We start from the raw sequence: 24,925 nt of genomic DNA on the forward strand, positions 1-24,925 counted from the left end.
CACCCTAATGACCTAATCATACTAATTTGATTACATCTGCAGAGATCTTACTTCTAAATAAAGTCACATTTACAGGTACCAAGAGTTAGGACCTCAATGTACCTGCAGGGCAGGGGGTGCATATTTCAACCTATAACACACAGCATGGCAGTTACTGACTTGTCCCCTTACAGTACCAGATCTACCATTCATTGCCTGGCACCTGCCTTGGGCAGCTTCACAGCAGAGTACTCTTTCGTGGAATGTCACCAGCTAGGCACCTCCCTGTGGATGGGTTCCTCTGGCGCTCCAAAGGCATATTTACAGTGAATCCTGCTGGTGCACTGCCTCAGGGACCTCTTCAAAATCCAGTGAGCCACAGCTGTGCCCTCAGTGTGGTCTGGATCTCAGCGCTGGGTCCTCTTCCTTGGGCATTCTGTCTCAGGCCTTGGAGTACTGGTTGCTTCCTATGTCTGCTGTTCATATATTCTTCAGTGTTCTGTTTAACCCTTACTAATAGATTTCCTGTCACTCTGATTCTCTGTTTTTGATAGTTTATATTAAATTTTCTTGTTCAAATTACTGTGTGGGTCCTGTCTCCTTATTGGACCCTGACTAATAAGCATAGTTCTTTCATTTCTCTCTAGAATTACATAATTGAGCTATTTATTCTATGGCAACTTGCATAATTTTGAAAGTTTAGAGTTTGATATAACTTAAATTTAAAAATTAATGTAACAACATTTCCCCGAGTAGTTATTTGTTGACACACTTGGTAATATCCCAGCCACATTTACTAACTCAACCGGGACCATACACTTTCAGCTCTGTTCCTAAGCAGGAACTTTGACAGTCACCAAATGTCAAAGCATTTTAAAAGTTACCTTTATCTAATTTCATTCAGAGATTCATCTCACCTTTCCCTTATCTCATTTCTGACTCCGCTATATTACTTATTCAGAGTGAGGCTTTAGGTTGTTGAAGAGGGAGTCACAGAAAGACCAAAGCTTGTACATCTTGGTAAAAATGAAAAGTGGAAATTTGAGGCTGTACCAGAATATCCTTCCATCTCTTTGGCCTGAACCTGCTCATGAGGACTTCACTCTGAGACACCTGAATGAAGCTGACTCCTATTGCCCAAGAACATAATTCTGTCTTAAATAAGTGTCACCCGTCCCACCAGCAGACACAGAAGAGCAGGATCAAGGTTTAAGTGCATTCCTGTCTCTCAAAATTCAGATCCCTAAAGATCCACTTCTACTCTGCTGTCTTTTTTACCTCTCCTTTTCTTGCAACTTATAATTTTCTAATTTTTTAAAACACTAATATTGACAACTAGCAGATAATGCATACTTTTGTGTTTCAAACACAAATTATTTTAAGAGAATTTTATTCTAAAATTTTTAATGTTCCACTCACAAGCATGATTGCTGGGTTTTTTAATTACAGTTATTCTAGATTCATGTAACAAAACTATTTATTAATGAGGCATTTCATTCTTTTAGAGGTTTAGAAATTTTGATTAGATCTAAATTTAGTCATATCCAAAAGTGTATCCATCTAGTTAAGGCTAAAGTGGAGGATAATTTGATAATTATTTGCAGCTGGATCATAAATGGAGCTCATCCATTCATTTAAAAAAGATAGAATTACTGCTTTACGATATTAATAACTAATCCTGGCTCCATTACTTATTTGCTTTGTGACCTTAGGCAGATCATTTAACCTTTCCAAGGTTCATATTATTTGTCTCCATACTTGGACAAAATGGAGCTGTTAATACTAGTATTTTGAGTATTTGGCACAGATTCTGGCCTATCAGTAGATACCGTCATATCAATTCTGGCTAAATGATCATTTCCAGCTATTAATAATAATAATAATAATGAACAAATTTAATATAGTGTTGCATTTTGTTATATTGTGTTTACTAGGATAAGTTTTTTCTTTTGCTTTGTTTTTAAAGTTAACCATTTCTCTATTCATTTGCAAAAGGATAAAGTTAGATTACTTTTTTTATATGGTTCACCAGTTTCAACTAAATTAACTTAAACATGGAACCATAAAATGTCTAGAAGAAAGCATGCATTAAAACATCTAACCCAGAGTAGTGGTGAATAGACATCTTTATGTGCATGCAGACAAATATAGAATCCATAAAGGAGAAGACTAATGGCTTTGAGTATATAAAAAATTTAAAACCTTCTAAATCTAAAATAGCATAAGCAAAAGTGAGTAGGAAAATATGACAAATAGGGAAAAAATCTTTGTAGTATAAATGTCAAAGAATGGTATAATACTTATATAATAAGCTTGATATAGCAATAGAAAAAGATAAATACTGCAATAGAAAAATGGGCAAAGGAACTATATGACAGAAGAAGTATTAAAATAGCCAAGCCAAATAAAAAGTTCAGCTTCACTAGGAATTAAATAAATGTAAAACAATGAGATCATATTTTCTCCCTAGTAAATACAGGAAGATATAAAACTAGGAATATCCAGTGTTGATGAAGATGTAAGAAAACAAACATACTCATTCCTTTTTTGTATTTTATTGGTATCAGTTAAGTATTGCTGTGTAACAAATTACCCGCATAGTACCCTAAAACAACAAACATTTATTTATTTATTTTAAACATCTTTTATTGATTTATAATCATTTTACAATGTTCTGTCAAATTCCAATGTAGAGCACAATTTTTCAGTTATACATGAACATATATATATTCATTGTCACATTTTTTTCTCTGTAAGCCACCATAAGATCTTGTATATATTTCCCTGTGCTACACAGTATAATCTTGTTTATCTATTCTACAATTCTGAAATCCCAGTCTATCCCTTCCCACTCTCCACCCCCTTGGCAACCACAAGTTTGTGTTCTATGTCTATGAGTCTATTTTTGTTTTGTATTTATGCTTTGTTTGAAACAACAAACATTTATTATCTCTCACTTTCTGTGGGCCAGGAATCTGAATGGTTTAGCTGGACACTTCTAACCCAGAGTCTCTCACGAGGCTGCAGTGAAGGTGTCAGTGGAGGCTGCAGTCATCTGAGTTTTGACTAGACTGGAAGATCTGCTTCTAAGCACACTTACATTGTCCAGAGGATTCAGTTCCTTGGCATATGGGCTTCTCCACATTGCTACTCACAACTTGAGCTAGTGATCCAAGAGAGCAAGAGAGGAAGAGAATGAAACAGAAGCCGCACTGTTTCTCATAACCTAATCTCAAAAGTGATATAATATCACTTACAGTATCCTCACTAATCACATAGGCCTATGCTGGTATGATGTGGGAGGGGACTTCATAAAGATGGGGATATCAGGAGGCAGGGAACATTGGGGGCCATTGAGGAGACTGGTACAATATTTCTGAAGGTCAGTTTGGCAATATTTATCAAAATCTGTAAAATATACATATTCCTTTTGATTCAGAAATTCCACTTACAGGAACTTAACCCAAGGAATCAATCAATGGTAATGTACCATAATGTATCTTTCAGGATTTTCATTAGAGCATTGTTTATAACAGTGAAAATTGAACGCAGGCTAAGTAATTAGCAGTGAGGTTGTATAAATATATTATGGTATGTCTTTAGTATCGATACTATATTGGCATTGCAAATAATGTGGAATAATTTCTGATAGAGGAATATGCTAATGTTATAATTTGAGAAAAATCAGGTAAGAAAACAATATTATTTATTTATAGTGTGTCAAAGGTGTGTGTGTGTGTGTAGAAACAAAACTGAAAGTTTATACATAGAACAGGTGGTAGGAGGATGCATAATTATTTTTTTTGAGTTTTTCTGTATTTTCTAAATTTTCCCATAGAAAGCATGTATAATCAGGGAAAAAAAAGAAGCACTTTTCAAAAATATGCCTGATCATGTACTGACCAAGAGGAGATAGAGTTTAAAACATTCCAGGTAATATTCTGGTGACCTGCTTGCTGTATTTCCCATAAGGAGATAAATACTTCTCTGGGGCCCCATGTTAGGTCAAATGTGTGGCCTTTTTGATGTACGTGGAGGAAACATCTTGGGAGTGATGAAGATGATTCCCTAGATCTATTACACTGAAAAAAAATCTCATAAATGGATGGGATCCTTTTTGGCAACCAGAGTTGCCATTGTACCCTGAGGGCAAATTTGGTTAGTATGAAATCTTGAGCAAGTTCTTACCCAGTCTTCAATAGAACACTTCTCCCTCAAGGAAGTGGAACTTAAAATCAGAAAGCTGATAAATAGCACCTCTGGAATTTGAAACCAGAATAGGACTGTAGGATGTTAATAATCAATATGTACTGGGGGTATTACTTAAAGTTTTTTTTAAGTAGGAATGATATAATTAAAGATGTATTTTGTTAAAAATTTATGGTGGTAAAAAGTGGATTAGAATGAAAAGAATGCAATGAAGCCTAAAGGTCTGATAGACTTGGAAAGTAATGAGGGTTAAGACATTAGAAGTCAATTGAGGGTGATGTGCAGATGCACTAGAAGGGAGGAAAAGTCAAAAGATTAGGGTGTTGACTCCCTAGACAAAAAGATTAGAATTCCAGATTTTGGAGGATGGAGTTGTTTATATTGGTGGTCTGATGATTGAACTTGTAAGGTGCATGGATACAGATCAAGGTAAGTTGGTCATGGAGTAGAGAGTAATAAAGAACTATGGCATTAAAATGTTGGAATAGCCATCACCTTGGGTTTAGAATGATTCCAAAGGGGAAATGTTAGAATAGCCATCACCTTGGGTTTAGAATGATTCCAAAGGGGAAATGAAAGAACAGTTTGTAAATGTCTCCAAATGCATGGTGTTATTTGTGTACATCTGCCACTTTTGCTAATTTGTCAACTCAAGAAAGCAAAGCCCATGACTATTTTTTTTTTCTTCTTTTGGTCTCTACTTCTGCTGTGTCTATCAGAATGTCCAGACACCCCATAGCTCTATTTTTTGGGCCCTTCCTCATCCATCTTATTGGATATATATTGAAGTTTCCCATGTTCCAGGTATACCTTCTTTCCAATAAGAGGGAAATAAACCTTAGAAGGAAACTTACATAAAGTGTCTTAACCTCTGTTAAAGGATGTGAAACGTGAAACTACCATCAGAATATAAGGGGTTTACAAAAAAAAAAAAAAAAAAAAAGAAGAGAGGCTGAATATAAATAGGATGATGAAAAAAGAAAAAAAGAATATGAAGCTTTTATAATTGCCAGAATCAGAGTGATACCATTTGCACTTACTGCCTCAGAATAAGTTTATTGTTCACTTTGCTTTTTATAAATTGATTCTTTTAATGAGCTGATATTTTGGAACATATTTAATATTATATCCCACGACTCATGTTTCCACTCATATTGAAATTTTTGTGATCTTTGTTGCTGAATTTTGGCTTTGATGTTTTACTGTAGAACCAATGTAAAATAATCTATTTTTCTTTGCCCATCATATTCACTTTAGCCAAATTGTCTCGAGCATTTCTAAGACAGTAAGAACTGACGTAAGAAAAAATAATGTAATGAAATAGATATGACATAAGTTTCAAGGTAAATGGAGAAACTTTTTTTTAGATAAAACTCCTTTTTGCTAATGTCTTTGGATTAGCTTAGTGATTCAAAAATCTCTTTCCAAGATTATTTGACTAGTATATATAGTAAAGATGCTATTTTAAATTGGGCCTTTTTAAAAAGTATTTTAAAATAAAACTTATAAATGCACATGATGAAAATTAATATTTAAAAAATATACTAATGAAAAGTAAAGTCTTCTCTCAAACATTAATCTTATTTCCCAATTATTCACTAATAGCAGGTTTTTTAATATATTCTCAGAAATTATGCTTATTTTTACAAGTATAGTATGGTTCCCATTTAAATAATTGAAAGTAGTAATGTTAATTGTGAAAAAAACCTCCAATAATTCAGAACTGAATAAGCAAAAGTATCTCTCTTATTCCTCAAAGATTATCATTAATTGTGATTAATTATATATAGTATGTAATAAAATATAGTAAGTCTAGTTATGTGTGTATATGTATGTGTGTATAAATAAGTTATATATATATATATATATAACTTTATAACCTACCTTTTTCCATTTAATAACATTTTGTGACCATCTCTTCATATTGACATCCACGTTTATTTTATCTTTTAAAGTTTCCCTAATGATACACATTTAGACAAGTAGGAACCATGCTGCAATGAACAGTGTATGTTTACCTATGTTTGTTAAGTCAAAGGGAATGCATATTTTAAATTTTGATAGTCATTTATTGGTTAATTCAGCAAAACAGTTTTTAATTTGTATTTTTTATCTTTCTTCCTGACTTTTTTTGAATTCCCTCCCTCTTTTTTTCCTTCTGCTTGTTCAAAAGGTATACTCTCTATTTTTCTGAGTCTCTTACATTAAAAAATAGCTTTAGTGAAATGTAATTCACATACCATACAATTTACCTATTTGAAGTGTGTCATTCAACATTGTTCAGTATATTCACAGGGTTTTGCATCCATCACTGCGATCTAACTTTAGAACATGCATATTTAGTTTTATAAAATTTCAAATAAAATTTAATTTAATATCTCTTTTTCTAGAATAATATAAGGACTCTTGTACCCCTTAATTATCCACAGAACACCTTCTCATTTTTTTTAAACTTTAACTCTACACTTTAAAAAAAGATTATGTTATATTATATTTGAGGCAACATATCTAGGCTTTATGGGCTAGTAAACAAGCTGGATGAGCAAGTCACTTAACCTCCTTGTGTTTGTTTCCTCATCTTTAAAATGGGCACAATAGTCCTACCTATTTCAAAGGGCTGTTGTAAGGATTAAAATGTAAATATGTTGTTATGTGGGAAATTACTTTGGTGCACTGGTAGCCACCAAGTATGATCCTAGGTAGGCTATCCTCGAACTCATGGAACAGGAAGGCCCACAGACCGAATTAAAATGTTCAGATCATGATTTATTAAATCAATTTAAAACACAAAGTCAAATGCATGAGAAGAGAGATGGTGCAGGTGGGCTACATTACCTGAATCTTCACAATATTGTCATGTCCTCTCTCTTCTGTTGCATCACCCTTCCCTGCTGCTGATGTGGTTATAAGGACCAGAATGGAAACTTGAGCAAGAGGGCCTAACAGAAAAAACATACGTGAGGCACTGGCACACACTTGCCCCGGGAAAGAGCTGGTTGCAAGTGCACTTGACCAATAGCTGTGCTCCCCAGGTAGCCTATGGGCAGTTGCAGATTTCATCCAGCAGAGGATTAAGAATGAGAGTAGGAAATGGGTGGCCAATTAAAGATCTCATGATTACTGTATTTCTCATGTGCTTCATTTATATCTAGTATAACATAAATATTTGTTGCTTTGCCTATTACTTAGTAAATCATGACTATTAAATGTCAATTTTTATCTTCCTACCCCTTTCTATCTATATTTACAGAGGCATGCTCTACTTACTTTCTGCCTGACACTTCTCAGGTTTATTTATGCTTAACGTAGCTAATGAATCTCATCCATCCTATTTGTTTTCTTGTCTTTTAGAGCAGAACTGAATATTCCCAATTAACAGAGCAACTGCACATTACATGTACATAATGTGCTTACAATAATCATTTTATGTAGAAATAACTCAATAAATATTAGCCATTATTATTAATGTATAAGATGGCTTTAATATTTAGCAATCTAGTTAAACCTGATCAGATCAAACAATAAATTAGAGATCTTAATATGAAAGTTACTTGGCTTGATTTTGATCTGAAATTGACAATAAAGTACAAAGTGCATTTGCCAGAACTTTTTTACTATTAATGTAGTTCATCTTCCCATCATTCCAGTTGTATATACTTTCAGCTGTTGCTTACAACACTGGTACTACTTTTTCTTTTTTCCTTTCTGACAGGCTTGTCCTCAGTTTGTTCTGACCTACCTAGAGAAGCTAAATGCTCAAGTGGATGTGACCCAGACAGAGTATCACCTTCACCATGGCGCCTGGACCACAGCTCATCAGGAACATGGCAGCAGCTTAGCAGCTGAGGTCAGTGTAGTGAGCCAGAGGCAAGACAGAAATAGAACTCTAAAATGTATTCTGAAAAGAGAAAAATGTTCAACTTGTTTTCAGGCAGCAAGAAGGAATTCACAAATGAGTGCTATTAATGCTTAAAATCATGCACATTATACAAATATCTGTTTGTACATTTATATTTATATAAACATTATTTCATTAAACAGATGGTGACACATCTGTTTACGACCTCCTTAGGATGGCCTTCTTTTGTTCTAGCCACATACAAATGGTTTATAGGCTGCTTGAAAAAGACTGAAGGAACCATGGAAAGTCCAATGTTAAATTTTTGGCATATATAGTTTAGATATTTCCACTCAATGAAAATTAGCTACATTATTCCTATATTTCATTTTTTTAGGTTCTGCAAAAAAGTGCCAGTATCCCTGGTCTGAAGCAGCTGCGAGAGCCTTCAGACACCCACTCAATGCCAGAAGGTTCTCTTGAGACAGGGCAGCTGACAGTGGCACTGGTGAGGAAACTGGAAGAGAAACATCCTAAGGCTTCTGCTCAGAGGTAGGACACTGACAGAATGGAGCTTTATTGCTCAATGACATTCGATGTTTTCCTTCAGTTTCATGTAAGATTGATTTCTTGAAGATTATTGAAATATCTCAAAAGCCCTTTGGCTTTCAAGCACAGTAGTTTTCAGGTCACATTTGATGAAGAGAGGTGACATTTATGTGTATTTCATTAAAGATTGATGTACAATAATTGTTTGTAAGTCTACTTAGGAAGGGTTGCTGTCCTGGGATCTCACGAAAACACTCTGAAATAACATAGTTAGGGTAAGGCAGTACTGTGTATATATCTAATAGTGAAAATACCAAAATGTCTTAAAGAAGGGCACACTCATAGATAATCCTTTCTATGTTCCACGAGGAGACTGATGTTTAGAGCTGGAGAAAGTGCACAATAAATGATCTTAAGTAATGATAATTTAATAAATTGGCATGATTTCTATTACTGGAGTTAAACCAACACCAATAATTTTGCAAACCAATTGACAATCATCATTGGTTGGAAAATGGGAACTGATTCTCTGATTCTGTTTATCGAAAACTAAAGTTTGTTACTATTATTTTGCTGGGCTTGGTGTTACAAATCAGAGTGACTTTATAAACTGCAATCTTAATACACAATTGTTTGAAATTAATTATTGATTGAGTAACTTAAAGGAGTAATCCAATTCTTTCCATATTCAGTGAAGTTCACGAGAATTCCTAAGTTTAAATATTCTAACTGTAGATAGAAATGTCAATTGCATGAAAAAAGAAAAACAACTTTTCATTTCTTTTTTAAAAAATATTTTCAGCTTTATTGAGATAGAGTTGACATATAACATTGTATAAGTTTAAAGTGTGCAGCATAACTTTTTATTTCAATTAAAAGCTATCTTATATTCTTAAATTACATATTGCTGCCTAAGATTTTGATAGGAGGGGAATATTTTTTCCTGATAACAAAAGTGATTCTTCAATTTATTGTCTCTCCTAATTGTTATTCATCCCTCAAACCCTTTGATTTTATTGTTTTGAGTAAGATAGGGTACAAACAAAATAACAAATTCAGCACCTTGTTGTACTACTGTACTATGGGGGTGTCCTGGACCAGTGCAGAAGCCTGAGTTCCAGGTCTTCCTCCCCTAATACTTGCTTTTCAGTCGTACAGAAAGTTCTCAACTCTGATGCTCCAAAACACAATCACAAGGCTGCAACTACACAGCCAGGCCACTCTATCCAGATCACTAGAATGTAAGTCCCTTGTGAGCAGTCTTTGAAGTTTTCATGTGAAACATTGGGGTGCTGAGAAACTCAACTACTGTTTTATGAGATCATTGTTGGCCAGTCTTTCTAGGCTCACTCGACAGCCATTTCTGCTCTGCCCTTCTTGAGAGAATGCTAGGCGCTTGTCACTATCCTGTGTTCTATTCAAGGAGGCACAGGATCCTCCTGCTCTCAGATTTGGAGCTTTTGGGTGTGTCTCATGCTGGCCCTAGTGGGTCACTGTGCAGAAACCCCAGTGATGATTTACCTATTTCCCTATCACTTCCCTAGCCTGGAAAAACAATTTGTTTTTTTTTTTTGAAGGTTGAGGGCTTTGGATAGTTTAGCAATTTTTCTTCTAAGTATTCTGTAGTATCTTCCCTGAAGCAATGTAGTCTGATGATGGAACTTGGGAGAAAAGAGTATAGTATTAGGAAATGTGAGGTTAAAAAAACCCCCAAAACAAACAACACTGTAGTTTATGTCAGTTAAACATACCACAATACCTGTTTGAGTTGTTAGAGTTAAATGAGATGTCTTTACATTTCAGGAATGTAATAAGCACTCAGCAAGTAGAGTTGTGAAAATGTTCAGAAAACAAGTAGCAGTAACAAAGAGTTTTTAAAGGGACTTGTATTTAGATTCATGATTTTTAGTCAGTAGGAATTGACTGGTAAATATATTTTAGACTTTGTATATTAATAAGAAATTTCCCAGGGCCCTTTTCTTAGTGAGGGTTACTTAGGGTTCATGTGTCTGGCTACAGCAACTTTTCCAGCCTTTTTTTTCCTTTAAGCCACAGGGATTTATCTGCATTCTCCTCTCCACCCCCACAATTTACCATAATAGGTGTAATTTCAGTTTCTCTCCTTCTCTTTCTGATCCTTAACAAAGTTATTTTGAGTAAAGAGTAAGCTCTTAGAGCAATTACTTTCCTCCCATTTTGGAAGGAGTTGTTGGGCAAAATTAGAACATGGTGCTGAACTTGGCATATTGATTACTTTGAACCTTAGGTTGTCTTGTTAGGTTTGCACGCTTTCCAAATATAAGAGAATCACTGCATTACGTTATCAAGCTTCAAAAGAGAGCTTCACATTGTCTTGCTTTTATCAAATATAAAGGAATAATATGAAATGATCCGAGTTGTAGAAATTGGAAAAAGAAATAGAATTGTATGATACCAGAGAAAACTTTATGAGTAAATAGTCTGAAAAAAGAATATATAATTGAAAAGAATAAAAATATATAAAGATATAAAAGTATGTACTTCCATAGTAGCCAAAGAAGGAGAGTAGCCAAAGTGGGGAAAGACAGAGAGATTGGTAGTTACCGTCAGGTAATATGTGAAAAGGGAAGATAACATTTGATTATTAATAACATATACTGACTTTGCTTAAATGCTTTGCATGCATTATTTTGCAATAACCTATAAGAAATTGTTAACAAATCAAACTTGGGTCCACTCGCAGGCATGCAGTCAAGCCAGTCTACTGACACCAGGTTGAGGTGAAGGAAAGTACACCTATTGCAGGGCACCAAGCAAGGAGTGAAGGGCAGCTAGTGCTCAAAACACCCCAATTCCCTGATGGGTTTCAACAAAACATTTTTAAAGGCCATGTGAGGGGGAGGAGTCACAATGTATGTAATCAGGTCATGCACAATTCTCTGACTGGTGATGGTGAGGTAACAGGGTGATGTCTCGTTACCAGTCTTCAGGCTCCAGGAGGTCTGGGAGCTACTACCTCATGGCCATTAGGTAGTTAATTTCTTCAATTTTGTGGGGGTTTTAGCATCTGCAAAACAACTCAGGAAATGTGAATCAGATACTATTATTTGGAGACTTCAGAGAGGAACTAAAGCAGAGGATGTCAGGGAGGGGTCTGTCTGGGAAGGCCCCATAGCATCCTGCTTGGTTACAGTATATAAAGCAGAGGTATTAATCTTTGTTTTACTGGTAAGGAAATTTAGGCACAGAGAGATTAAGTTTCCTGGCTAAGGACTTCCAGCTAGTAGTTTAAGACATGCCTATCTGCACCTAAAGCGTCATTCTTAGCCTCTGTGTTATTCTGCTTGACCATTCATGTTCTTGTCTTAGTGATTATTCTAAATCCTTAGCCTTTAAATGGGGCCTATTATTTTGACTGGATATCTTAGAAAAGAATCCTTAAATAAGGTGGAACAGTTTAGAAAGGGAATAATAAAATGTATATCATATATGCAACTTTCAGTGAAGGCTAAATAAGAGGTAGAAATTATTAAGGGAGACTGAACCCCTGATTTCTTATTGAATTTAATAGCCTAGATTTACTGATTTAGAGGCTTGCACTTGAATGGATTAGAGATTTTAAAAATAATATTAACATAACTTGTTGAGATTAACCAAGATATTTCACACCTTCAGTGGTGGTTCAGTTGAGCTTTGTATATACTAAATTTGGTGACAGGCAATAGCTGTCATTTGTGGAATACTTACCGTGTGCCAAGTGCTATGCTAAGTACTTACTCATTCTTGTAACAATATGATAGACTGATTAGCTTATTGTCATAATAACTGATGGTGGGGGTACTCTTATAATCCATAAAGATATGGCAGCTAGGGCTCAGTGGTTTTGAGATATGTCCAGTCATACAGCAAGTTAATGGAGGAAATGGGATTTGAACCCATAGCCCTTTGGGTCTATAGACTATGCTCTTAACCACTATTTTATTCCTCATTCCTAGTAGTTTTTATTCTATTAATTTCATTACAGAATGCCGTCATATTGAGTAGACATATTAAGTAATTACTAAAATTTTATGTGTATTATATCATAAAAGATTTGGTTAGACTCTTGCCATTTTGATTGGCATATTATTTTGAATTATATCCTTAAAAAACAACTACACCAATCATCACAAACAGGACTCTCTCATCTACAGAATCACTTCATTTAATTTACATGTCGAATACTTGTGGAAAGCTAATTGTTGATCTTTTTTTTTTTTTTAACGTGGAAAAATTCTTTTTTCCAGTGAAGAGAAAGGAAAATCTTTTACTGTGTTAGGCCTTTCATGTAAGACCCTTAATACATGAGAGTTTATATTTTTTATTTACTTAAGATGTTTTTGCCTCCTCTATCAGTGAGGTATAGAAATATAGCTCTCTTCTTATTTGGAGAAAGTAAGTTGGGTGTACATTAAGTATAATTTTGGTCCAAAATAAATGCCATATTCTGGCATCTTAAGCATCTGGAATGTGTTTGTTTACATTAGTTTATCCAATGGAGCCCCTTACCCTTATTTAAATTGAATAGGGGGTGGGGAAGGACTGGGACAGCCAACAAAGCACACTGACCCAGCTTGTCACCCAGTGACCTGTGAGAAGGAAATAATGAACTGTGAGTAGCTGTCATCTTAACTGTTTCTGACAGTTTGCCTTTGGGCACATCTGTGTTAGTTGCATTGGAAAGGCCTTTGTTCTTTTCCCACTAGTGACTTTGTGGAGCGCTGAGGGCTTTGCTAGCTACTGTACTCCTAACTGGCCCCTGCCTTCCCAGGGAAGCAAGCAGCTGCCACGGATCACAGTGACATTTCCCTTCATGACTCAACTTGGCATGTACTTCACTCTTTCCAAAGAGAACATGTATTTAAAAGTCCTTTGATTTTTTTTTTTCATTCAAAATGTAGTTTAATGTCTCATGAGTTTTGATACTAATAAAAAGCAAGTAATAAAATACATTTAGTATTATCTTAGTTTTATATTAAAAAACCTAAAGAAAAATAGATAACTAACCAGATGGGCAGGTGACTTGAAGGAAATATATCAAAACATTGACAGTTGTTATTGAATTTTAAATTTTTATGTATTGTTTATTTTTCAATTTTTAATAATTGAATATTATATTGCAATAGGACAAAAATCAACATGTTATGAAAGTATTTTTAATATAGATGCTTTATTAGTAGGAATAGATTAAAATAGATAAAGATATGGTATATTTGGTGCACATTTTTCACTGCTACTTTTAAAATGTTTCTATCTAATAATTTAAACTTTAATATATTGCAATATTTACATTTTAAAGTTAATCTAGTGCATAAAATTATTATAATCATTAGGAGAAGTAATTTGATAAGAAACAGGTGTTTCTGTCCCAGGACTTCCTAACATATCACTACTATTTAAATCATAACGAAAGCAGAACGTTCTGAATAATTCGTATTATACCCTAAGGGAATTGTTTAAATTAAAATCAAAGCTTCATTTATAAAATGTAATTTCTGAATCAGTTTTAAAGCCTTATTTACATTTTTACAACCGCTGTAAAATCAGTTATTCTACTATAATTGTCTGGCTACAGTCGGCATGGAATAAACTGTTGAGCATTTGGTACTTACTTTATTATATTTACCCTTCCAAGAGAATATAAATTCAAACTATACTGCATTGGTCAATTTTTATAAGGCTTTTTTTCCCCTTGATAGAATAGAAGAAATGAAGCTTGAAAGAAGTGACATGCTTTCTTCTGCATTCAAGGTTTTTTTCTCTTAGTAACAGGTTTCAGATGCACTAGCTAACAGAACTATTATAGTCTCCTGCTTTTCAAAGAAAGGTAAATTAATAGTAATGAGAAGTTCTTTAAGCAAATAAATGATGATCATGTCTATATAATTATAATTGTAAAAAAACGTTAAAAATTGAAAGCCATATTCTGATTTTCTTGAGTATTCAATAGCATATGATATATTACTCTATTATATCATTTATGTAGTTTTGCATATAGTTAATGGTAATATATAATCATCTTATTTGATTAGAACATTCTTCTCACTTTGTTTATCAAATATGAACACAATTTTTGTAGAGACAGTACATGCATAGGGTCAGTTTTGATAATAGCAAACTATGTCTTTTTAAGGAAAGTGGACTGTTAAAATTGCCACACTAAAATTCTTATTTCTTGAACTCTTACCAATAAAGGCAAATGTAAATATAAAAATTGCCTTTGATATTCACTAAATCCAATTACGCTTCCCAGAAGTAAAATCTCATATTATGTTGTATAACTGTTCCTAGCTATTGAAATGCTCAGGATTTAAGCATTAGCCTTTAACTCTTTTATAACTATATACAAGAATATGGTATTGCATTTAAGAACATGAAATTATTGGGTGTTCCAGAGATGGAGAGATAATGCTTATAATTCTTTTTTTAATTAGAAAAGTCCAGTATTCTGATATTGACTGGTATTGTTACCTGTTTGCATTTTGGTATATTTTAAAATTAATTCCCACATGTTCTCTGTGAATTAAAATAAAGTGAGCAAATAATGTAATTGCACCTGCTTTTTTGAAACAAAAGTCAAAAATCAAGCATTCTAAAGGATTAGATTTATATCCATAAATGTACATTCCCTGAGAAATTATCAAAGGCTTTGATGCATTTTATGACTAATTTTTGTTCTCATTTACTGCCATGAGGTACCCAGACCTTCAATTATGCCGCTTAATTTCCATTTTTAAAAATGTACTATTTATCTTTCTGATTTTTTCAATATTGTCTATAAAGCTGTTCAAGGTATGAATGGGAAACTTCAGTCTTGCATTCTGCAAACTAGAATATCTAACTAGTATTATAATAGTGAAAATAATAGGTAATGAAGTGCTAAAGCTGAGTAATGTGGGTAGACAAGGTGATGGGTGGTGGAGGTATTATTAGGTTACAGCACATGGAACTGAATGAAAACAGAGTTCAAGCAGTCAAAGTGACCTATAGGTTAGCTTCCTGACTTGTCTGTCTCCTTCTACCTTTGTCCCCCTACAATCCATTTTCCATTTAATGGCCATAGGGATCCTTTTAATATTCATAAGTGAGGTCATGGGAGTCCTTAGCTGAAAATACTCCAATGGCTTTTTATTTCCTTTAGAGTGAAACCAAAAACTTTTCTATATGCTACATGGTCCTACTTTACAAGGCCCATGGTATTTCCCTGAACACCATTCTCCCCTCCCTTCCTCTGCTCCAGCCAGCCTGGCTTCCATGCAGTCTTTCAGGCATGCCATGGATGTTCACACTCTGTCACTCTTCTTCCTTGCTTTATTTTTCTTCATGGCATTTATTGCTGCCTATCATATACATATTTATTTACTGTCTGAATTGTCCCATTAGTATGTAAACTCCATTTCAGCAGGAACGTTGTTTTATTCACATCTGTACCTCCAGGGCCAGAACATGTCTGGTACATGGTAGACAGTCAATACAGGGTTGTTGAATGAATGACTGAATGAATGCATGAATGAAGTAGTGTAATTAATGGAAATAAGGAAAATAGAGAGGGAACTAGTCTGAGCATATTCATATATATATTTTAAGACCCTGACTGTCTGCTGGATGACTGTAGCCCTAGGACCTACTCTTGAGACAATTCAAACTGAGGCTGACTATTACAATGAATTTTCTAAATGATTTCTACATCTCTCATTTCTTTCATACTTTATTAATGTACAAATACTTATTGAATATTTTCTATATGCCAAGAACTATCCTAGGCACTGGGGATACAGTACTGAAAAGACAGGACCACTTTCTCACCTCACAGAGCTGTCCCTATAGAATCTAACAGAGAAGAGAGATATTAAACAAATCACTACAGTAAAGGGAGGGTGATGAGTGTGTATATTATATGGAGAAAGTAGTTCAACCTGAACACTTCTCCCTGGTGATATGCTTTTGAAGTACAGCTCTGAACATCTCTCTCACTAACTCACAATTCTTCAGCGTTTATTTGTTTCCTACTAAGTTAAATGAAACATCGACTGTCAGACCCACTATACTGTTCTCTTGTCTCAGAACCTCCCTGTATTTATCCAGGGCCAGGCTGACTATACTTGGCGCATGCTGGTTGCTAGACCAAAATGCCCTTATCCCCTTTTCTACCTAAAATCCTACCTCTGCAAGGCCTATTTTTCACTAACAGTTTTCAGCCTTTGTTCTTTTCTGATGTATACATGTACGGTATAAATTTACCTCTAAGCATGGCATTAGCTTCATGTCACCAATTTTAATAACGTATTTTTGTTATCATTTCCATTTTATCATTTTGATCCATAGATTTCAGAAGTATATTTCTTATATCTAAATATGTGAAACATTTCTGGTTGGTATGTGTGTTACTGACTTCTAGATTAATTTCACTGTGTCTCACTGTGGTTGAAGAACATTTTTGGCATTATTTCAACTCTGACATTTGTTGAGATTTACTTTATGGACTACCCAATATCTGGACAATTTTTATAAGTGATCCATGTGTATTTGAAAAGAATCTGCACTCTGCAGTTTGGGGGTGCAGTGTTCTATATATGTCTGTTAGATCAAATTTGATAAATGCATTTTCAATTCTTGTGTTTACTTACTGATATTTTGTCTGCTTCTTAGATCATTTACTGAGAGAATATGATTAAAATCTCCCACTGTGGATTGTCTATTTCTCTTTCTGTTAATTTTATGAATTTTTTTTCTATAATTTGAGGCTATTTATTAGGTCATATGATTTTTAGAATTGTTATATCTTTATGATGAATTAAGCCTTACTTTATTATGGAATGTTCCTCTTTATTACTAGTAATTCCTTTTTTTTTGGACTTAAAGTTTATTTTGATTTCATCTCAAATATAGTGACCCCAGTTTTTGGTCAGTGTTTGCATGATTATATTTTTATGTCCTTTAATTTTCAAATTTTATCTTTATATTGAAAGCATATAGTTTTTATTGCAGTATAACAATCTGTCTTTTGATTAAAGTATTTAGTCCATTTACCTATAACATAATTACTGATGTTCTGAGATTTAAATCTAACACTGCTATTTGATTTCTGTGTGTTCCATCTATTCTGTATTCTGTTTTCTCTTTTATTTGTTGCCTTTTCTTTGACTTATTGAGTACTATGTATTATTTCATTGCCTTCCTCCCAATTATCTTGGTAGTTGTACATTCTTTTACTATTCTTTTCATGGTTGCTCTAGAGATTATACATGCTTTTTTGACTTACTAACATCTAACATACATTAGTGTTTTTAACAATTCTCAGACAATTCAAAGACCTTAGAACTTTTACTCTCCATATATATACTTTCTGACTGAATACTTGTGTATTTCAAACTCTATGGAACATTGTAATTATTATTTTCTTAGTCAATTTTTATTTATACTTAGCCACATTTTTACCCTTCCTGTTCATCTTTCTTTCTTTCTGTATCTCTGGACTTCCATGAGGAATCATTTTCCTTCTCTTTAAAGAACATCCTTTGATATTTCCTTAGGTGTGGGTCTGCTAGTCATAAATTCTTTCCATTTTTATTTGCCTTAAAATATCTATATTTCAATTCCTTATTCTCATTTTCATAATTTTACTAGGTGTGGAATTCTAGGTTGTCAGCTATTTTTTTTTTCACAAAGCATTGCCAAGATATCATTCCATTGTCTTTGGCTTCCTTTTTTTTTTTTTTTTTTCCAATTGAGAAGTCATGTGTCAGTTTTATTGCTCCTTTGAAGGCAATGTATTGTTATTTTCTGATTGACTTTAAGGTTTTCTCTTTGTAGATTTGCTTTTTGCTGTGATTTTTCTTAGCAGTCTTTTTGGTGTTATCGTTTCGTATTTATAATACTTGGGGATTTTAGGACTTAAATTGATGACTTACTGTGTTTTATCAGTTTTGGAAAATTCTCTGCAGTTGTGTCCTCAGATATTATTTCAGCTGCATTTTCTCTCTTCTCTGAAGGAACACTAATGATATGTATATTAGAACTTTTAAAAAATCTGTAAACTGTATGTCTCTTATGCTCTGTTTTGTATTTTTCACCTTTTGTCTTCGTATGCTTTGGTGTTGATATTTTCTTTTGACCTGTCTCTCAGTTTATTAATTCTCTCTTCAACTTTTCTTATCTGTTGCTAAATCTATACTTTGAGTTCTTAATATCTGCTATTGTGTTTTTTTTTTTAAAGTGAACACTTTCCATTTGGTTTTCATGGCTAATAATATTACCATAATTTACTCAATCATTTCTCTGTTGTTGAACAATTAGGCAGTTTTCAATATTTCAAGTTTATAAATTTGAATTTATTCAAATATTGAAAAGAATCATCTTTGATTCTTTTCCAGAATATGTTTATTCAATCTGTGAACATTTATTAAGCACCTTTTTTCTGACCCAAAATTTCTTGGACACTAAGAATATAAAAATATATATAAACAGTCCATGATTTTCATGAAGTGTCATGAAGCATTTCCCTGCCAATTTACTAGTGAAAATCTGACTATGATTGTGGAAATTGATCATGAGGTTTGTTGTTACTGTTTTTATTTTCATTTTATAAAGTTTATGATTTAGCCAATCAAATAAGGGACCTGAATCTATATTTTCTAACAGCATTTTATTTTCTTTCTGCAAATACAAGCCATCCTTTATATTTTTCATGTTTTAAAATTGGACTACAGAGTTAACCAAATTACGACATATACTATCTTAGAATTATTTTTATTTTTTAAAACTTAAAAACTCAGTATCATTCCTTGATAATGAATAATCTCTGCCAAAAAATATATGAAAATAAGTAATTTTATATTAAATTAAGTTATTTAAAATAATTATGTTGTAGTACATATAGTCATTTCAGTTGCCCATCAATTTATTCATTTGAATACAACTGACAGTTTTTTGATTGACTTGTTATCATCTGTTTGTCATAATCCATTCTTTTTTGATGATAAGTCTCTAATTGGACCATCCTCTGAATTAGAGGCAAAAGGATCAACTGAGCAGACACAACAATACTGTAATATTCATATGCTCAGAACATACAGATTTTGATTTGGTGATTTTAGTATCAAGATTTAAATCCTTAACTTCCATTGCTAAACTTTGTTCATTGTATTCTCTCCTGTTATACTACTTGCAAACACTTGAGAATCAATTTATATAGATAAATAATAACTTCTCACATTTATATTCATTGATTCATTTGAGAAATGCTTTTGAGTGCTTATTAAGAGAGATGATATAGCTTCCTAATTGACATCTCAGAATCTGGACTCAGATTGTCTTGGCTTCCAGTCCTAGCTCTTCAAAGTACTCACTATGTGATTTTTGGGTAAGCTGTTTAATCACTGATACTCAGTTTCCTCGTATACAAAAGGGGGATAATAATTATTGTGAAATTTAAGTGATCTCACAAATGTCAAAGTTTCGCCCAGTTCCTGGCTCATAGTAAATACTCAGTAAAAGGTGGCCTCTATGATGATAATAACATGCTGTTATTACTATTGATATTGTTAGTAAATGTAAAATATCACAAGAATGCAAAGCAATTCCTGCCTTTAAAATTCTGAAATCTCATTGGGAAGGAGCTGTGCACTGCTATATTTTTAATGTTATTCAAAAAGTAATTTTTGAGTTCTCATTGGTTGTAGAGAATTATACTACGTAGTATTTGAGTATGTCTTTCAAAAAATACCCCTCAGACCTCAAGGAATACACATATATTAAGTATGTATATTCACAATGGAATAACTTAGTGGTGACAAACTATAGTCATGCTATAAAATTTGTTTTTAGCCTTTATGAAAAAGAAATTGAGTATATCAAATCTCTTGTATCACCAACTTGGAGTATATGAGTAAGTATGGTAGTCTATTCTCAAGAAAATTGAAATATGGTTGGAGAGACAAGGCAAAAAAAAGTAAAAGCAAAAAAAAGGACTTTAATAACAGTTATTGTTTTTTTATTATTCATGCTTATCATTAAACTTTTGGGAAAAAATAAGTGGAAAAGAAAACTAAAAAATACATAATCCTCAGTTACTAATTTTTAATCTCTTATGTGTATTTTGTTGTTATTGTCATAGTTACAATTACAAAAATGGGGCTATGCTAATTTTTGTGTTTGACAATGACAATACAATAACAGACTTTAATATGTTCTGTAAACATCTTTCCACAATTAAATATATGCCTATATTATCATTCTTTAGTGCGAATCTTAATTTGTATAACCAGTCACATTATAGGACTTTAACATGTTTCTGGGGTTTTTTGCTCTTATAAACAAAATAGCAATAATCAATGGATAGAAACTTGGAACACGATGTTGTTCACCAGAATCTTAGATAGAGTTTTCACACTACAGTATATGAGAAGTGGTACCTCACGAACATTGTGTGTTGAAGAAAGAGCAGAGAGTCAAGTGTTTGGAAGAATTGTGGAGAAGGGTCCAGAGCTGATCTTAGGAGGATAGTTGGGGTCTGTTTTGTTTGAAAGTAAAGGCAAGGGATTTCATGAAGGGAAAAAGTATGATTTCTTTTTATTTATGAAGTAATGGCTCCCCTAACAATGATGCATGAACATGCAAAGCTTTTTCTTGTGAGAATTGCCATCCAGCTCTGTTGATTTGAGAGTGAGTCTTTTTATGTGTGGCCCATGTTACTAGAAACCTAGGATTATTCTAATTCTTATTTAAGTGAGCTCAAATATCTAACAGAGAGATTTCATCATGAAGTAGCTCATAATTTTCCAGCAGGTATAAGTTCTTCTGGAGTAAGCAGAAATTATTTTTCTCTTTTTGTACCCTTATTTTTACAGATACCTGCATTTTTTCTTTCTTAATGAGGCCAGTGAATTCTTTAAGGTTAATTGGAATCTTAATTTGGAAAGTTTTTAGTTTTTTTCTTTTAAATGAGTCTGGCTCTGCATAATGGAACAGATCCATGTCTTTGCCACTGTGAAAACTTAATAGTTGAAAATTTTTCCAGTGCTCAGAGATAAGTTGGGAAAAGTGTTTATTTGATGCACATCATATGTGGCTACCAAGAGACAGGTATTCCCTGAATATGACTGAGACAATCTGGTAATGCTTCATACTGCAACATAAAAGATCTTTTCTGAGAAATCATTAAAAATGGAATACTACTCAGCAATAAGAAGGAATGAGCTATTGATACACACAGCAATTTGGATGAACTTCAAGAAAATTATGCTGAGTGAAAAGAGCCAGTCTCAGAAGGATCTATGATTTATAATTCCATTTATGTAATATTCATGAAATAACATAATTATAGAGATAGGGAACACATTTGCAGTTACTGAGAGTTAGGGATGAGAGAGGGGATGGGTGTGGATGTAAAGGGAGTCTTGTGGTGATTGTGCAGTTGACTACCTTGATTGTGATGGTGGTTACAGAAGGCTACAACTGTGATAACATTACCTATAGCTACACACACATGCATACACACACACAAATATATGCGTAACTGGTGACGTCCTTATAAGAGCTTGGGGTGGTAGCCATGTCCATTGCTTGATTTTGATACTGTATCATACTTGTAAAATGTAGTACTAATGAGAGAAACTGGAGGAAGTTTATTGTACTTCTCTGTATATTTCTTTGCAACTTCCTGTGAATCTGTTATTACGTCAAAATTAAGTATTTTAAAAAGAAAAACAAACCTTTCCCAAGTGGAAATATCCAGGACTAGGAAGAATAGAGATTACTTATGGGTGGGAGTTCTTCAGAAAGAAAATTATTTTACTGTACTCCTAACCTAAGCAGGCTCAATACTCCTAAGAAGAAAGGGTTTTGTTTTTGTTTTTTTGTTTGTTTGTTTTGTTTTTAAATAAGAATAGTTATCTGAAGCCTCTGAAAGAAATGTGCCATTAGAACTAGCCACCAAATGTTTCTCTAAATGTATGGCCATTCATATTAACATTTTTAAAAAGTAAGCTACAAAGTAGCTACAAAATGAATACTTGGTTTTAGTAGCAGATAGAAGTGTTCAGCATATTTCTAATAGGGAATTCTGGACCACGCTATTTAGAGACTTACTGGAAGTCCATTTCCCCATAAGAATAATAAAATAGGGTCAAATTCAGTAGCATCATGGGAGGTGGGAAGAGTTTGCCTTATATCATGTATAAGAAGTGGGTCAGACTAGCAGAAACTTCTTTGACTAGGAAGAGTGAAAAGTAAATTCCTGAATTTGAGATTCATTTACATCTTTCATTAATAGGAAACACATGTACAAAAAAGTGTGTGTGTGTGTGTGTGTGTGTGTGTGTGTGTGTGTGTGTATTGGTGAGATTGGAGTGCTCCTTTTTTATATGGTAGTCTACATACACATATGTATGAAACCATATATAGATATATATGAGCATATTAATATGAGACATAAGTATCATATTATTATACTTAAAAGTCTTATAAAATACTTACATGATTTACTAGGATGTCATATTTCATTATTCCAAGGTTAAAAAATATACATCTAACATCTCTCTCACTATATCATGGAAGTCCAAATAACTGAGTAACTATTGTCCTAAAACATCAGCATCACACGCTACTGTAGTAATAACTGCCTGTATTAGTTATCTATTGCTGAGTAACAAAGTACCATGCACTTAGCATCTTAAAACATCATCTATTTATTGTCTTGCAGTTCTCTAGGTCAGAATTCCAAGTGGGCTTGCTTGGTTCTTCACTTAGGGCTTCATAAGGCAAAGACTTTTATCTGAACGCCCTGGGGAAAAATCTGCTTTCAAACTATTTCAGGTTGTTGGTCAAATTCAGTTCTCTGTGGTTGCAAGACTGAGTTCTCCTTTCCTTGCTGGCTGTCATCCAAGGGGCCACTCTCAGCTTCTAGAGGGCGCCCACATTCCTTGGCACATAACTCCTTCCATATTCTAAGCTAGCAGTGATGTGTCAACTTCTCTTTGTGCTTTGAATCTGACTTTTCCTTCTGCCACCACCTGGAGAAAAATCTGCTTTTAAAGGGGCTTGTGTACAATTGAACTTATTTATAAAACAGAAACAGACTGACAGACATAGAAAACAAATTTATGGTTACCAGGAAGGAAAGGGATGGGAAGGGATAAATTGGGAGTTTGAGATTTGCAGATACTGACTGGTATGTAGAAAATAGATAAACAAGTTCATACTGTATAGCACAGGAAACTATATTCGATATCTTGTAGTAGCTTATAGTGAAAAAAACTAAGAAAACAATTCTATGTATGTTCATGTATGACTGAAACATTATGCTGTATACCAGAAATTGACACAACATTGTAAACTGACTATACTTCAATTAAAAAAAATAAAATAAATGGGCTCATGTTAATAGATTATGCTCACCCAGCTAATCTCCCTATCTGAAAGTCATCTGTGCCATATTGCATAGCATACCCATGGGGGTGATATCTCATATTCACAGGTTCCAGGCATTAGGGAAGGACGTCTTTGGGGGCCACTTTTAGAATTCTGCCTGCTACATTGCTGCTTCCAGGTAAAGGACTAGTTTAGATAATTTCTTTGTTTATCTTCTAACTGTGAATTCCTGTCATGGTCAACACGAGCCCAGAAAGGACATAAATTGAAGAGAGAATTTATAATGTTCAAAATTTCTTAAAAATTACATGCCTAGTAGTCTAACAGTTTAGACCAAATAGCCACAATTTGTAAATATCACACACAGTACTAAGAATAGGGCTTGGGTTATGATGTGAGGAAGGAAACAATGCAAAACTTGCATGTGATATACTGTAATGATACTTTCCATTTTACAGACCTTCAAGAGTTTGAGAACTCAACAATATAACTAATGCCTGTTTATACTGATTTGAATTCTCAGTTGCAGTTGATAAAATTCCCAGTGCAAACTGATTTAAGCATGAAATCTGAAAAAGCCCAAGGGAAGTGTTAGCTTAGATGCTCAACTGACACGAGTAGACTCCATTTTTCTCAGTTCTGCCTTCCAGATTTATTTTAGTAGCTCACTTACATATACAGGCAGAGAAAGATACAGTTATTTCGATGCCCACAGAGATACAGATCATTATGAGCAATAGTGTGAAGCACGTTCTCTGGAGGCCAGTTCTTCAGCACTGCTCAGGATGGAGCCCCTTATATCATGGCTGTAGTCTGGTCTCCATGCAGGTAGCTTTTTCCCTCTGGTGCAGTTATAGTGTCTGTAAAGCAGCTCAGGAAAGAGCATCAGACAGTGGAAGATTCTGGACTCTGCTGTCCTAATCACTAACTGCTAGAACCTGCTCTTTTGTGACTCTGGGGAAG

The 24,925-nt window shown here is 33.8% G+C and overlaps 1 protein-coding gene across 3 annotated transcripts in view; it reads left to right on the forward strand.

Annotated features, from left to right (window-relative positions):
• Nucleotides 1-24,925, forward strand: part of DCDC1 (doublecortin domain containing 1) — a 393,336-nt gene that overhangs the window by 233,458 nt on the left and 134,953 nt on the right. For all 3 annotated transcript variants that reach the window (XM_074372209.1, XM_074372210.1, XM_045523733.2), the window contains 2 exons: nucleotides 7,901-8,035; nucleotides 8,424-8,578. In XM_074372209.1, coding sequence (XP_074228310.1) covers nucleotides 7,901-8,035; nucleotides 8,424-8,578 — 290 coding nt within the window. The remainder of the gene's footprint in view (nucleotides 1-7,900; nucleotides 8,036-8,423; nucleotides 8,579-24,925) is intronic.

Source organism: Camelus bactrianus, chromosome 10 (genome assembly GCF_048773025.1).
Source record: "Camelus bactrianus isolate YW-2024 breed Bactrian camel chromosome 10, ASM4877302v1, whole genome shotgun sequence".
Classification (NCBI taxonomy): Eukaryota; Metazoa; Chordata; class Mammalia; order Artiodactyla; family Camelidae; genus Camelus; species Camelus bactrianus.